This window comes from Dipodomys ordii, unplaced genomic scaffold (assembly GCF_000151885.1).
Source record: "Dipodomys ordii isolate 6190 unplaced genomic scaffold, Dord_2.0 Scaffold53, whole genome shotgun sequence".
Classification (NCBI taxonomy): Eukaryota; Metazoa; Chordata; class Mammalia; order Rodentia; family Heteromyidae; genus Dipodomys; species Dipodomys ordii.
In genome coordinates this window covers 6,783,588-6,798,352 of record NW_012267269.1, presented here as the reverse complement: position 1 = coordinate 6,798,352, position 14,765 = coordinate 6,783,588, and the positions used below count along the sequence as shown (strand labels likewise).

At 39.1% G+C, this 14,765-nt stretch overlaps 1 protein-coding gene across 1 annotated transcript; it reads left to right on the top strand.

The window, feature by feature from the left end:
- Positions 1–10,662: 10,662 nt before the first annotated feature.
- LOC105988957 (interferon omega-1-like) lies at positions 10,663–11,267 on the top strand. Its single transcript, XM_013020750.1, has one exon. The coding sequence runs from the start codon at positions 10,737–10,739 to the stop codon at positions 11,265–11,267; it is 531 nt and encodes a 176-aa protein (XP_012876204.1). The 5' UTR covers positions 10,663–10,736.
- Positions 11,268–14,765: the final 3,498 nt, after the last annotated feature.

Here is a 14,765-nt window from a genome sequence, read left to right as displayed (position 1 = left end):
TATTTTATATTTATATATACATATTCTTTTGTATACCTTTACATTGTGGTTTTATAATGTAATTGATGCCTTACTTTTTTACATTAAAGTTTTGATAAAGAAGTTTATGGTTTGTGTTTAATTCTTCATTGGAAACTTTTAGCCCATGTGAAGCTTATAAAATGAAGGCAGGTGGAAGTCATTCACCCATCATTGTTTTTCTCCATTTATCAGTGTCAGCTGGCTTCTTCCTGATGGGGAGATGGTGTGCTCAGTGGAACAGTATTTACAAAGGATGTGGAAGAAAAAATGACAACGCATGTGTAAGAAAAATGTGAAAGAAAAATTAAAAACTGATGTTCTCTAAACTGGATTGCATGCTGTCTTCAGATGACAGTTATGAACCTAACAAACACAATTTCCATCCTTTTGTATCTTTGCTTTTTCTCAGTGAAGGACATCTAAAAACTAGAACCTTGTTTTGCCAATACAATATGAAGGGAAATCTGATTAAAAAGGACCCAGTCATGGTAAGGGTGGTGAATATTACCACCTTTACCATGACTGGGACCTTTTTAATTTTTTTTTGCAGCTGTACCAAAACATTTATTTGCAAAGTAGTCAAACCAATTTTACCAGTGAAATAAAATAGACAAAACAAAATGAGAAATCTAGGTAGACATTTGTACTCATTCCAACTTGGCTTACTATATCCTTGCAATAAAGATATCTTTTTGATCCAAATTTCTACCCTGGGTGATTAAAGCTCAGTTATTTTCCACATGCAGTCAGTCAACTGCACATGCCATTTGTCTTCTGTGATCATTGCCATGTGGACAAATGAGTGGTTGAAGTCCCTCTAAGGCCAGATTCTATTAAAGTAAATTATGAGGAACATCCAGTAATTGAAAATTGTATCTGTTTCCCCTCTAATAATAAAGAAGTATTAAATGCTTTGCCTGTGTAGTTACCTCATCATGGAAACCTTCTGTTATAGCTCCTATTGCTTCAATGTCATAGACTGGGCCATATTATTTCATAACTTACACATATTTTTGCAGCTAGTGAGGAACAGAGCTGTGATTGAAATGCTTTTCCTCTGACTTGGAGCCATGTGGAATATCCATATTCCATATCTTAAGTGATGATAAACACTCCAGTTTATTTCACTTTATTTACAATTGACACAATAAATAGTCTTTGCTGATCAAAGACAAGCCTCTTGTCTTTTAAGACTATCCACTTTCAGTTTGGTAAAATTATCAGAAAAAAAGAAAAAAATCTTTACAAACTTAATTACCAATCTCCAAATATTTAAAAATATGCCTTATTTGCATGGTGGGTAACATGTCCTACTATAGCTAATATAATAACATTGTTGGACTAGATAAGCTTCTCTAGTTGGTTGGTTGGATTGGTTGGTTGGATTCCCCCTTTTCTCCACATGACTGGTCCCAAAGCCATTAATGAGAAGAAAGTAGTGTACTTGCTCTCTAAAAAGATGAGGCAGTTCACTAATGTATTAGAATATATTAATGCATTAATGTAATGAATGTATTAGAAGTAGCCATTCCCCTGCCTTTGTGAAATTCAGCCTTGACCTTCAGTCATTGCTACATTGGCTTTTTCTCTGAACGCTTTATGATTTGTGGTTACTTTCTTAAAACATAGCTTTTTTAGGGACTGGGAAGGTGGCTCAGTGGTAGAGTGCTTGCCTTGTATACATGAGACCTTGGGTTCGATTCTTCAGCACCACATAAGCAGAAAAAGCCAGAAGTGACACTGTAGCTCAAGTGGTCGAGCCCTAGCCTCGAGCTGAAGAGCTGAGGGACAGCGCCCAGGCACCGACTTCAGGCCTCATGACCAACCAAAACAAAAAAGTTGTTTTGAAAATTGGGTTTTGTTGTCAAGACCTTACACTTGTTGGCATGCCCTCTCCCACTGGAGCCCTGCTCCCCTGGTTCCATTCCATTTCTTATGTTGAGGGAAGTATTTCACACTTCTGCCTGGAACACCCATGATCTCTAATCTTCCAGATCTTTACCTCTGAGACTTGAGCACACATTATTTTCCTACCTTGCCCTAAGGTGATGTGAGATGGTACCTCATTGTCTTGATACACATTTCTTGTAAGGCCAAACATGTTGAGCATTTCTTCCCGTGTTTTTTGTGCATTTTTTACTACTTCTTCTGATAAATCTCTATTTAGCTCTTTGTCCATTTATTAATTCTGTTATTGATTCTTTGAGGGGTTAGTTTCTTGAGCACCCTGTGCATTCTGGATACAATGCCCTTCCTTATCAGATACATCAGTGGAAAAGATGTATTTTAGACATGTTTTTAACAAAGAATTTTCCACTCCTGAAAATATATTCTTCCTCTACCATCTTTAGTTACATCATGATTTGGGGCATTGTTTGGATCTTGCTTTTCTAAATAAATGAGTATAATTAGACTCTTTAATTCCAGAGACTTCCAGGGTGCTATTGGCTCATGCTTGTAATCCTTGCTACTCAGGCGGGGATGATAGGGTAGCAGAAAAGTCTGTGAGACTCTTATGTCTAACAAGCCATCAGGAAGCTGGAAGTAGGTCTGTGCCTTAAATAGTAGAGCACTAGCTTTGAGCAACAAAAGTTCAGGGACAGTGCAAAGGGTCTGAATTCAAGCCTCAGGACTGACACACAGACCACACAACCACACACACACACACACACACACCACACATACACACTAATGCACATACACACATACACAAAAATTATCCTAGATTTTAAAGAAGTGCTCAATTTATATTTGCTGAATAAATGGGAATCTTCAAATGGGAATATACAGATGATGGACAGGACATGCAGAAAATGCATAGTTTAGTCACTGTCTCTGGCCCTTTCCCCTGGCCCCATCCATCCTCACAGAATCACAACTTCCTTCTTGTGTTAGGTAGAAGTCCCATGGGACTCCTGTCATGCTCTCCTTTCTCCTTGCTGACAATTCTGTCCTGTGGTAGATTCACTTCAGTGGTTGTCCAACAGAGCAGAGCAGCACAGGTACAAAGCAAAGACCATTAACATCTATGCTTTGCAGAGCATCTTTTATAAATGCTCCCCATGTTTCCAGCACGAATGTTTCCTAAAAGAAACAAAAGGCAATTCTGCAGTGTTGGAAGGCTGAGAAAAAAGTATAGAAGCCCTGGCCTTGGGGGTTAAGTGTGACCAGGGCAGCCAACAACCTTAGAGGTGTGTTTTTAAGATAGTCAAAACTCCCAACAAGGCACAGAGATACTTCTCAGACTGAAGAGCATATTTCTTGGTGATCATAATGATTCCCGAAAATATACTTTTTTTTGTTTTTTACTTTTTTGGTGAAGATACATATTATAATAGTGTTTTCCCATACTTGTCCCATTAGTCACCTGAAACCTCACATTCTTTTAAGTTTAAAAAAGAAAGCTGGAAGTTATGGTTCAAATGTGGAATACCAGCCAACTCAACAGAACCACTTAAGTAAGAAACCAAGTCTGAACGGAGATCTGTAGAAGAGTTAAGAACAAGCACATGTCCCATGAAAGGGAAGTCTGATTATATTCAGTTCAGAAACGGCATCTTATAGGAAAAATCTAGAATTAAAGAGGGTCATATGGAAATGAAATGGGCTGTATAATTTCCTGCTGATTGTGCTGTTTGGAGCATTACTATGTCTCTATTTTTCTAGATAATATTATTTTTTTCTTTTTCTTTTTATATCACAATAACCATCTTCTCTTTCCTATGAAATATCTAGAGAGATCTTTCCATTCATTCCTTATTAACCTTCCCCACAAAACAATACAGCTGATTTCTCTTTTCCAGTGGTACCTGGTCAGTGGTTTCTCTTTAAGTGTATAAGGCCACAAACCAAAAAAGCAAAACTCTAGTGAAAGTTCCTGTTTCATCATAAACTCATAGGTAAGGAGCTCGGTTTCTTTTTCTCCTGATGACTATTTTTGGAAATGAGTTAATATTTCTGTTATGATGATGCAAGAGTAAGCTGTAACTGAAAGGAGACAGAAAGCAGAATTTATTTCCAGCTCCATCCAGCAGATAACTTGGCAATGGAGGAAGAAATGCCCATACAGTGACACTTGAGAGTATTTGATAATATTGCCATGGGACGGGGAATGAGTCTAGCCAAGAGAAATGAATAAAGCTGAGATGTCTTTCCTATCCTCCCCTTCCATAGGAGCAGACTGTCCAGAATCTTGAGGTAATTTTGAGATCAGCTCAATAAGGCACATTCTAAGAGGTGAGATAACAGCACAACAGAAAGCAGTGAGTAGTGTCACAAAGCACTCCTGCCTTTTGACAGGACTACTGCAGAGGGCCAGACATGCTCACAACTCTGTGACATAGGATAAGCACTCAACAAATAGCCGTTTTTACCTGGCCTCAGCCCTTTTCCATGCACTCATACTTCCTGCACCCAGTCACCTCCCACAGAGCTCTAGGATTCCCACACCATTTGACTCTGAATGTAAAAGTTTTGCAGAGAAAGATCACCACCTGTTGGCCAACATAGACCAAGACAGTATAAGTAGAAAGCCACACATACAAGGTCAACATCCAGTGATTCCACATCCTGATTCCACTAGGTAGAGATGACATCAAGAGACTCAGAAATTTTAAAGTGCAAATCTAGAAACCAGAAGAGGGTGGAAGATCCAAGAGCAGCTGGAAAACACACAAGGAAACTAGACCTGCCTAAGGCAACTTCTGGAGCTTGGGTTTTTCTAAGGAATGGAACACTGTATCAACTGTCAAGTAGCATAAGAGCTATTTCCAATCAGAAGGAAAGGAGACGGAGGAAGATTCTGAAGTCCTAGAGTCATTACACTGACAAAGCCCACAACCACAATGCCCAGCACAGGTGGTACTCATACCAGACAGCAGCCTTCAAGCTCACAGAGTTCTTGGAAAGGTTAGGGTTATTCTAGTATCTGTCGTAAATTTACATTTTACCCTAAGGTCATTCAGTTCCTCACAGTGCTGAAAAATAATATTGATACAAATCAAAGAAAGGTTGGACAAATGGGATTGCATAAAGTTGCAGAGTTTCTGCAGGGCAAATGACATAGGTAGCAAGATCAATAGAAAGCCCACGGATTGGGAGAAGATCTTTACTAGCCATACAACGGACAAGGGTCTCATATCTAAATATACTTGGAACTCAAAAAATTAAACCCCCCAACAACAAATCCTCAAAGAAACAACTGCCCAATAAACAAGTGGGCGAAAGACTTAAAGAGAAACTTCTCTGAAGAAGAAAGAAGGATGGCAATAAACAATGAAGAAATGCTCAACATCCCTAGCCATAAAAGAAATGCAAATCAAAACAACATTGAGATATCACCTCACCCCAGTTAGAACGGCAAAAATCAAGAACTCTAATAACAACAGATGCTGGAGGGGATGTGGACAGAAAGGAACCTTACTTCATTGTTGGTGGGAATGTAAACTTGTTCAACCACTTTGGAAAGCAGTATGGAGGTTCCTCAAAAGACTTCACATAGAACTCCCCTATGACCCAGCAATCCCACTTTTGGGCATTTACCCAAATGTTTACAAACAAGACCACACTAAAGCTACCAGCACAACCATGTTTATTGCAGCATTATTTACCATAATTAAGATATGGAACCAATCCAGATGCCCCTCAGTAGATGAATGGATCAAGAAAATGTGGTATATATACACAATGGAATTCTATGCCGCCATCAGAAAGAATGACATTGCCCCATTTGTTAGGAAATGGAAAAACTTGGAAAAAATTATATTAAGTGAAGTAAGCCAGGCCCAAAGAAACATAGGTCCCATGGTTTCCCTTATTTGCAATATCTAGTATATGTATGAGTCAAGCGGAAAAGGTCAGATAATGTGATGTCAGGAAAATTAACCCTTAGATATGTATTTTAATGTTTTTTTCTTTCATGCATGTGTTTCTAATGCATTTATATAATTATCTCTTTGTTGCTTTGTATGTCCCTCCCCCACAGTATAACCCCTGCTTTCACTATATTTGATGTCAGTATAACTTGAGGAGGAGATGGGGAAAAACCAGTTGTTTAAAGATACAGGTGGACCTGTTGCAATAATGAGAAGTACAAGTTGTCATGTCCAAAACGAGCTTTACAATGTCGGTGCGGGGGGGGGGAAGGGGGGGAAGGAGAAGGATTGGGATTGGGGGGGAGGGGGGAGGCTGGGAAGGGATGTGAAGGGTAAACAAAAGGAGGAGGCTGCAATGCTTGGTAAGAAATGTATGCATTATTCTGCCCATGTAATTGTAACCCCTCTGTACAGTATCTTGACAAATAAAATTTAAAAAATAATATTTATGATGCCAATATAGCCCAGGGAATCTCTAAATTTCTGTTCATAATTCTATTCAGCTTCTTAAAAAGACAAACCTTAGAAAGGCACTTGGGGCTTACACCTGTAGTCCTACTTATGTGGAAGCCTGTGGTCTGGGGGATCACAATTTGAAGCCAGCCCAGGAAGAAAAGTCTGTGAGACTCCATCATCAAAAATAACTGGCAAGAAGCATGGTTGGAGGCATGACTCAAGTGGGAGAGCACCATCAGAGCAAGAAAATCAAGCAAGTATCAGGCTCTCCAGCAGGAGCAAACAAGAAAACCACAGCAGCAACAAAACCCAAACAAGAACCCAGATGAACACTGTGACAGCAATTCTTGCACAAAAGTTTACAGGGAAAGAATTAAAGTCATTAGCAAGAAATGGACCAAGGCCTTCCCAGCAGAACAGGCAGACATGTGGGTATTAGAAGATCTTCCCTTCAGATGGTAGCTAAGATGTTATAAAAATTCATTTATCTAACTTAAATAAAGGCCTGTAGAGGGTCATCATAAACCCCACTTGATCTGATTCTGTGTGAAGCAAAGGAAAAAGAAGCCTGACATTGCGTGCAGTAGAACATCATCCCAACACTGGCAGCCATCAAAGCCCCAAGACGCTCAATGTTGCCCATGGCAGTTCTACCATGTGACAGTCATGACTGTGTGCTGTGTGGCCAGAAGAGAAGCTCCACATGGCCCTGTGCATGTGCCTCATTTGTATTTGTGCACAGAGGCCAGCAGGTCAACATGCCAGCAATCGCTGAGTTTCATTTCAGATCCTATCACATTTGCAAAACCAAAATCATATTTCTAGAAGCTTAATAAATAGATAATACAAATATAAATCTGAGCAAAACTATCAACTTTGTTATTCCCATCGAAAAAAAATAAATGATACCAAAACAATCACCCTTAGCAACTGGGTTGAGATTTGAACTGAAGCCAGACTCGACTTGGCAAACACTTCCTGCATAAACATAGATAGTGTTGTATATCTTGGTCATCCAATTCTTCATGGCATAAACAACTCTACTATTATATATAAAGAGAAAATGAAGCAAAGATTTTTCATTTGTTTCTGTTAGAACACACACAGCAACAGTACAGCTGGGCTGGAATTCAGAAATGGAATTGCATTTTGAGAATGAGATCAGCCAGTGGGAGAAAGAGGAACTTCCAAGGAATCGGGAGGGACCTAAAGGAGAAAAGTTAGCATCCATGTGGCCAGAGCAGGCTCAGAATGGAAATTGTCCAGGACTATTTGTTCAAAGCTTACAGGAAAACAACACTAGAATAAGCAGGCTTTTAAAATTAGGCAGTTCACACGTTATTGAAGTTGTTTGAACATATTTCATTGAAGAGATCACTCAAATTTTACATTCATTTAGTTTCATTTTCTTTTTTTTCCTTTTTTTATTGTGAAAATACTGTACAGATGGGTTACAATTACATGGGCAAGATAATGAGTACATTTCTTATCAAGCATTGTTGCCTCCTCCTTTGCTTCCCCTTCCCATCCCTTCCCATCCTCTCCCCACCCTCACACCCAATCCTCCCTCCCCGCCCACCAAAGTTGTAAAGTTCGTTTTCGACATAACGACTTGTCCATCTCATTGTTGCAATGGGTCCACCTGTATCCCTAGTTAAACACTTTGTTTTTTCCCTTCCTCTCCACAAATTATACCAACATCAAATACAGTGAAAGCAGGGGTTATACTGTGATGGAGGGACACACAAAGCAACAAAGAAATAATCTTATAAATGTGTTAGAAACAATCGCATGAAAGAAAAAACATTTGAATACATATCTTAGGGTTCATTTCCCTAACATCAACTTATCTGACATTTTCTGCTTGACTCAGACATATACTAGATATTGCAAATAAGGGAAACCATGGGACCTATGTTTCTTTGGGCCTGGCTTACTTCACTTACTTGCTCTACAAAGCAATCCACAGCCATCCTAAAACATCTGAAGTAGAATGCAGGTCTTTTGTCATCTGACCGTTCTGCTCTACTGCTCTTGGGATCAGGAGACTTCTACTTGCTCAGGAATCCATTGCACTTCTATCCATTTCTGATGTTGAGTCTTTTAGGAAAACTATAAATTCACCTTTCCCTAATGTGTTCTTTCTAACCAATTACAAATGTGAGTGTCATCCAAATGGAGGGTTAAATGAGTCAACATAATCAAAGATCCTACAACAGTGACTAGTCCACACTTAGCATCAAATAAATCATATTGTTATTGTCTCTTGATTGGTATAGTCTATATTAAAAGTGAGTTCTTTGCAGATGATCTAATGCCTTTATGTGCATTTCTTCGTTTGTAAGGGCAGTCTCCAGTGCCTGAGTAGATGAGTACTGAGTGCATTAGCCTGGCTCTGACACAGCTAATATCTAGTATCCTTTAAAGAGGGCTAATGTTGCAATGACTGGAATCTGTTTGCCAGTCTCCACTGAACTCGTTAGTTACACGACCACTTTTCCACTCAGTTGCTCTGATCTCCAAAAAGTGAGGGAAAGCTCAGTTAGGTATTCTTGCAAAGCTGAGGCAATCTACTGAAGAGAGCCCGTTCTGGTAACTTCAGCCATTTTCCCAGCTTTGTGCAGTTCTTCATTGTCTTGCCGTCTTGTCTCTGCTGTAGCTCACTGTCCCCAACTTTGCTGCATATACATTGCCACTGTGACAACCAACCTCACTTCCTTTCTTCACTTTCATGACAATTGGCATGGCAAGTCTTACTTATAAACCACAAACCACAATGAAGGCTTGCTTTCTATTTTCCCTATGAAGGTAGAAAATAGAAATAGAGAGAAAAATTAGTGAAAATTGTAGAAAAAAATGATGCTACTTTTGCCTTTCTTATACTCCTCTCTACTTATGGTAGTTTATTACAAATTACAATATAAGTAGCTGAACTCTACCATTAAACTTTCAACACATTAAAAAAAGGTGCAAAAAATAAACTAAAAATTTTAGAATGCTATTTCTCCCTGGCGGCGGGGGGGGGGGGGACATGCATTTCTTTGTCACTGTATTGATAAGAACTAGACACAGATGAAAAAGAAACAAAAGTAATTTATCAATACAAATAAGATAAGGACTTCTTTTGTGGGTTGTGGGGCCTGAACTCTGGGCCTACTTGCTGTCCCACAGCTTTCAGCTCAAGGCTAGTGCTCTACCCCTTGAGCCACAGCGCCACTTCTGGCTTTTTCTACTTATGTGGTGCTGAGGAATCAAACCCAGTACCTCATGCATGCAAGGCAAACACTCTACCACTGAGCCACCTTTTCAGCCCAAATAAGGTCATTTTTGAGAAAAGCCACAACCACACAGACAAAACAAATGTATGCTATTTGCAATGAGGACCCAACACTTCGATACATGAAAACAAAGGCCCTTCACATGCTCTCATGGGGCAAGAGAGATGATGATCTAGGATCTGTTATTCGGACTAGCAAGAAAATATTACTGCTAGCAAAACAAGTCCAAAAGACATGGCAGGGAGTGAGGCCAGTAGACCATGGCCAGTAGACTTTAGAGACTCCAGAACAGAGAGGCCTTCAACATGTAACAACTACCTAGTGAATGACTTAATCTTGGAGTTAGAATTTCCAAACCTAGACATATCTGCAAAGAACCAACATCTGGGTTAGGGGAAATGTTGCAGCTAGAGGAGCACTTGCAGAGCTCAGAAAATGGTACTCAGCCAGAGGAATATACACCTAAGCCTGACCATGGGAACCCATTAATTCACAGTCACAGGGACTTGCATGAATGTGTTCTAGAAGGAGAAATGTTCTGAAGCCAGTAGTCAGTAACCTCCTTGGGGAAGAATAAAGCATAGTCTGTTCTTAATTCTGAAGAGTTTCTTTACTTGAATGATGCAGTGAATCCTGAAACAATGATTCAACCCTTTAGTATCAATGGTTCTCATGTTAAACAAAGGAAGGATTGATGTCAGGGTCAAAGATGAAGATTTGTTGTGAAACCAAGAGAATTGTTGACATATTGAGAAAAGTGTATGCATGTATGGGAGGGTAGGTGAGTCTTTACATACATCCATGTGCACATTCCTGACTTCAGGCTCCCAGATGCTTCTCAATGGATTAAGGGTAGCATTTGGGTTGCACCGTTACAGTTCACTTGGAAAATCCATGTCTTAGTGTTTTAAATTTTAGGCCACATGGCAAACATGTCAATAAAAACAAAAAAAGGAAGTGAAAATGCAGAGAAAATGAAATGTAGAGAAAATGAAAATTGGGTTTTCTCTATAAAAATTGATCAGAGCCAGAAAATCTTCACAAACCCCAGGATCCAAGGTTGATTGAGACCCCAGCTCAGCCAGGCCAGAAGCCTCCTCACGTCCCCATGGCTCTCCTGCGCCCTCTACTGACTGCTATGGTGCTGTGCAGCTTTGGACCTGTTGCACCTCTGGGCTGTCACCTGCCTCAGAACTCTCTCCTGCTTAGCAGGAAGACCTTTGAAGTACTGGAGCAAATGAAGAGAATCTCCCCTGTCTTGTGTCTGAAGGACAGAAGGGACTTCCAGTTCCCCAGGGAGATGGTGAAGCTCAGCCAGATGCAGAAGACCCAGGCTGCGTCTGTCCTCCAGATGCTGCTGCAGCCCATCTTCAGTCTCTTCAACACAGAACAAGCCACAGCCGCCTGGAACCCTGCCCTCCTTCGTGAACTCCGCACTGAACTCCTTCAGCAACTGCAGAACCTGAGCACCTGTTTAGTCCAGGTGACCAGAGAGGAAAAGTCGGTGCTGAAAACTGAGGGTCCAGCACTGGCCTTGAGGAGGTACTTCAAAAGAATCTTTCTCTACCTGGAAGAGAAACAGTACAGTGACTGTGCCTGGGAAATTGTCAGACAAGAGATCACAAGAGTCTACTCTTGATGAAGAAACTCTCAAGCAAGATGAACAAAAATGGGTTACATCTTGATGTGATTCTTCTTGACTATTCTGCCATAATATATATCATTGGTTATTTCAAAAGGCTTTTCCTTTGGCATGAGGACTGCATTATTGAATGATATTCAGCAATACTTGAACAATATAAAGTACATGTATTTTAGAAGTATTCATCTCTAAAAAGAATTCATCCTTGAAGCATCATTCCTCAGAGATAATTGTCCTGCTATTATTTGTTCATTTATTTATTTATGTTAATTTTTCTTTCTACTGTACTTATTTATTTGACATATAATAACTTGTTTATCTTTGCTATTTATTCAGTTCATTAAAGCATTTACTCTATTCACTCAATTCCTATCACCAAAATTGTCACAATCTGCCATGACTGTAGCAGTACAATGATGGGAGACATGGACAAAGAGATGAGGTTTTGGGGTGCCAAGGGACCCGAAGTGATTCCTGCTCTTGGATCCTGGGATCCCAATAAAAGGCATTTCTACCGAGTGTAGTACAGTGGGAGGGGACTGCAGATACATGCAAAGGCTAGGGTTATAACCATTAACATGGGAGGTAATTTGCACACAAGTAAGAATTGACTTCATTATCTTAGGAAGCAGGGGGAAGCAATAAACATCCCAGCACAGCCTCTCACCTTATCTCCAAGGTGTTAAGCTTTTAGTGCCCAAAGGCTTCTAGCTTAAACACACTTGGGGCAATAATTTCTACCTCTGTCTGCCTCTACTGTTCGGCTTTTCCTGGACACAGCTCTCAGCCTTCTGAATGCTGTCAGGGATGGCATTCTGATCTCTTAATCCTTTCCATGTCTTACAGCTCTGCTCCAGGGATTCTCACAAATTAAACTTATATATACTTAGTATGAAAGGAAAGCAGCATGCTCATTTTTAAATAAATAGTGAGAGAATGGTAACATACTGATACTGTATATAAATTGAGCAAGTGTCAGACTGTGCAAATCTTTCAAGGAGTAAAGAAAAATAGTCTTTGCTATTTGGGATTCTCAGTGTTATTGGGGAGAAAACAAAACAGTACTAATCTTTATTTTCTTTAAATTATCTTAATTTTATAAACAGAAGAAAAGGACAATGATTATCTCTTACCAGATGCATTAGGTATGAAAATACTTATATGGAATTTAATTAACAAAAATAGATTTGATTTTAATAAAGCTCCTTGCAGTCATGAATGTTCAGAAATCTGACAGACTTTTGTAGAAAAAAACAATATCTATCCTATTTCTGCAAAAGAACATAAAATACTTTCCAAAGAAACACAGTAAGACAAAAAAGAATACAGAGAAAAAGATGGTAATTGAAATTAGGGCAATCATTTATGGAATAACTGTGAACTTCAGCAAAGAGATTGTGAGAAAGAATGAAATGGAAATCTTTAGAAATGAAGAACTCACGAAGTCACTTAAAATACAATGGTGACACAAAATAAGAGATCAAACCAAGCAGAATTTCTTACCTTGATCACAAGTCCAGTGACAAATTCCAATCAGATGAGAAACAGAAATGCAGAAGGATGGAGAAAGAAAAGGAAGAATGAAATAAACACTTTGAGCTGTATAAAAGAATAATAAGTGGCCATGTTTGAATTATTGTTTTCTAGAATATGAAGAGGAGGAAGCATGAAAAACATCCATTTAATGAAACAATAGCTAAAAAGGCCTGTAATTAGGAAAAACATGGACATCCTTGTCTATGAGGCTCAAGTGACCTGAAACAGATTTGACCCAAAGAGATCAATTCCAACTTCCATTACACTTGAAATGATAAATGTATAAGGTACATAGAGGAATCTACAAACAATGAGTGACCACATCTTGTCAACACAGCCTCAGGTGAGAGATCAGAAGAACCATAATATGAGCTTGCCTGGTAAGTATAGTGCCCTTAGTTCAAATTCCAATGTTGCCAACTTCTGTCCACCTCCCCAACCTTCCACAAATAAACCTCACACACAAAAGCAGGGGGGAAATCACCAAGAAGCACATAAGAGAACCTGTCAGTCTCACAATAGACATGAAAATAAACCAATCAGGTCAGGACCTAGTAGGAAAATATATAAAAAGTGATGGGGAAAACCCTGCCAAGCAAAGTGAAAATTCCAGTACCAAACATGCACATACTTAGTAATAGACAATCTAGTTAAGCAAATGTTTATGGAACTAAAGGGAGAGTAGATTACAATAGAATAATAAGCCACACTAATGGAGTGGAGATAAGATTGGAGACAATGGAGTAGAACTGAAAATGCAGGCATTAATATAGAAAAAGTAGTCAGCTGAATCCCACAAACACATCAAGAAGATATAGAAAGAGCTGTTTCTTCAATAAAGCAGAAGCTGGATATACATATGCAGAAAAATAAAACTAGACCCCTCTCTGCCTCCAGTTAGAAAACCCAACTCAAAATATACCAGAACTTTCAATGAGAACCCAGAAGAATAAAACTGTGAAAAAAATCAACAGGAAACACTTCAAGATGTTTGTGTATACAACAATTTTTGTGTAAGGATCCCAAAGATTAGGAGACAAAAGCAAATGGAGAAAAATATGACAATATGTCAAAAATAAGATTTTGTATAGTGAAAATGATAACAAAATTAGTAGATATTTTACATGAAAAGTATTTATTTGATAAGACGTCAATACCAATAAAGTAATCCAGTTTTCAAAATGACCAAGGAATAGGTACAAAGGAAATAACAGGTATGAAAACGTTCAATATTACTTATTGTTAGGAATGAGTAACCCAAAAGGAGATATCCTCTCATTCTACTCAGAATGTTCATTACCAAGGATAAAAAGTTACAAATCCTGTCAAAAATACACAGAATACATGATTTTATATTATCTTGGTGGGAATGTAAATTAGAGAAGCTATTCCAGAAAACTCTATGTAGAGTTCTTAAAATATTGAAAATAGAACAACCATATGATATTGCTACTTCACTAATAGAGCATGTAACTAGGGAAATAAAGTATTTTCCTTTTCAAAAAATAGCCACAGGGGCTGAGAAGGTGGCTCAGTGGTAGAGCACTTGCCTTGCATGCATGAGGCCCTGGGTTCAATTCATCAGCACTACAAGCTAGAAGTGGTGCTATGGCTCAAGTGGTAGCTTGCTAGCCTTGAGCTGAAGAGCTGAGGGACAGCGCCCAGACCCAGAGTTCAGGCCACTCTATCGTACCCCCCCAAAAATAGCTACATATCTATCTCTTCACTGTTCATGGTAGCGAAGCTATGAGCTATGAAATCAATTGTGATGTCTATAAGACTAAATTCTTTTTTTTCTTTTTTTTCTCTTTTTTTATTGAGAAAATACTGTACAGAGGGGTTACAATTACATGGGCAAGATAATGAGTACATTTCTTATCAAGCATTATAGCCTCCTCCTTTGTTTCCCCTTCCCATCCCATCCTTTCCCATCCTCCCTCCTTCCCCCCTCCCTCCCAA

Coding starts and splice junctions, on each gene's coding strand:
- LOC105988957 (XM_013020750.1), top strand. CDS start 10,737: ATGGCTCTCCTGCGCCCTCTACTGACTGCTATGGTGCTGTGCAGCTTT.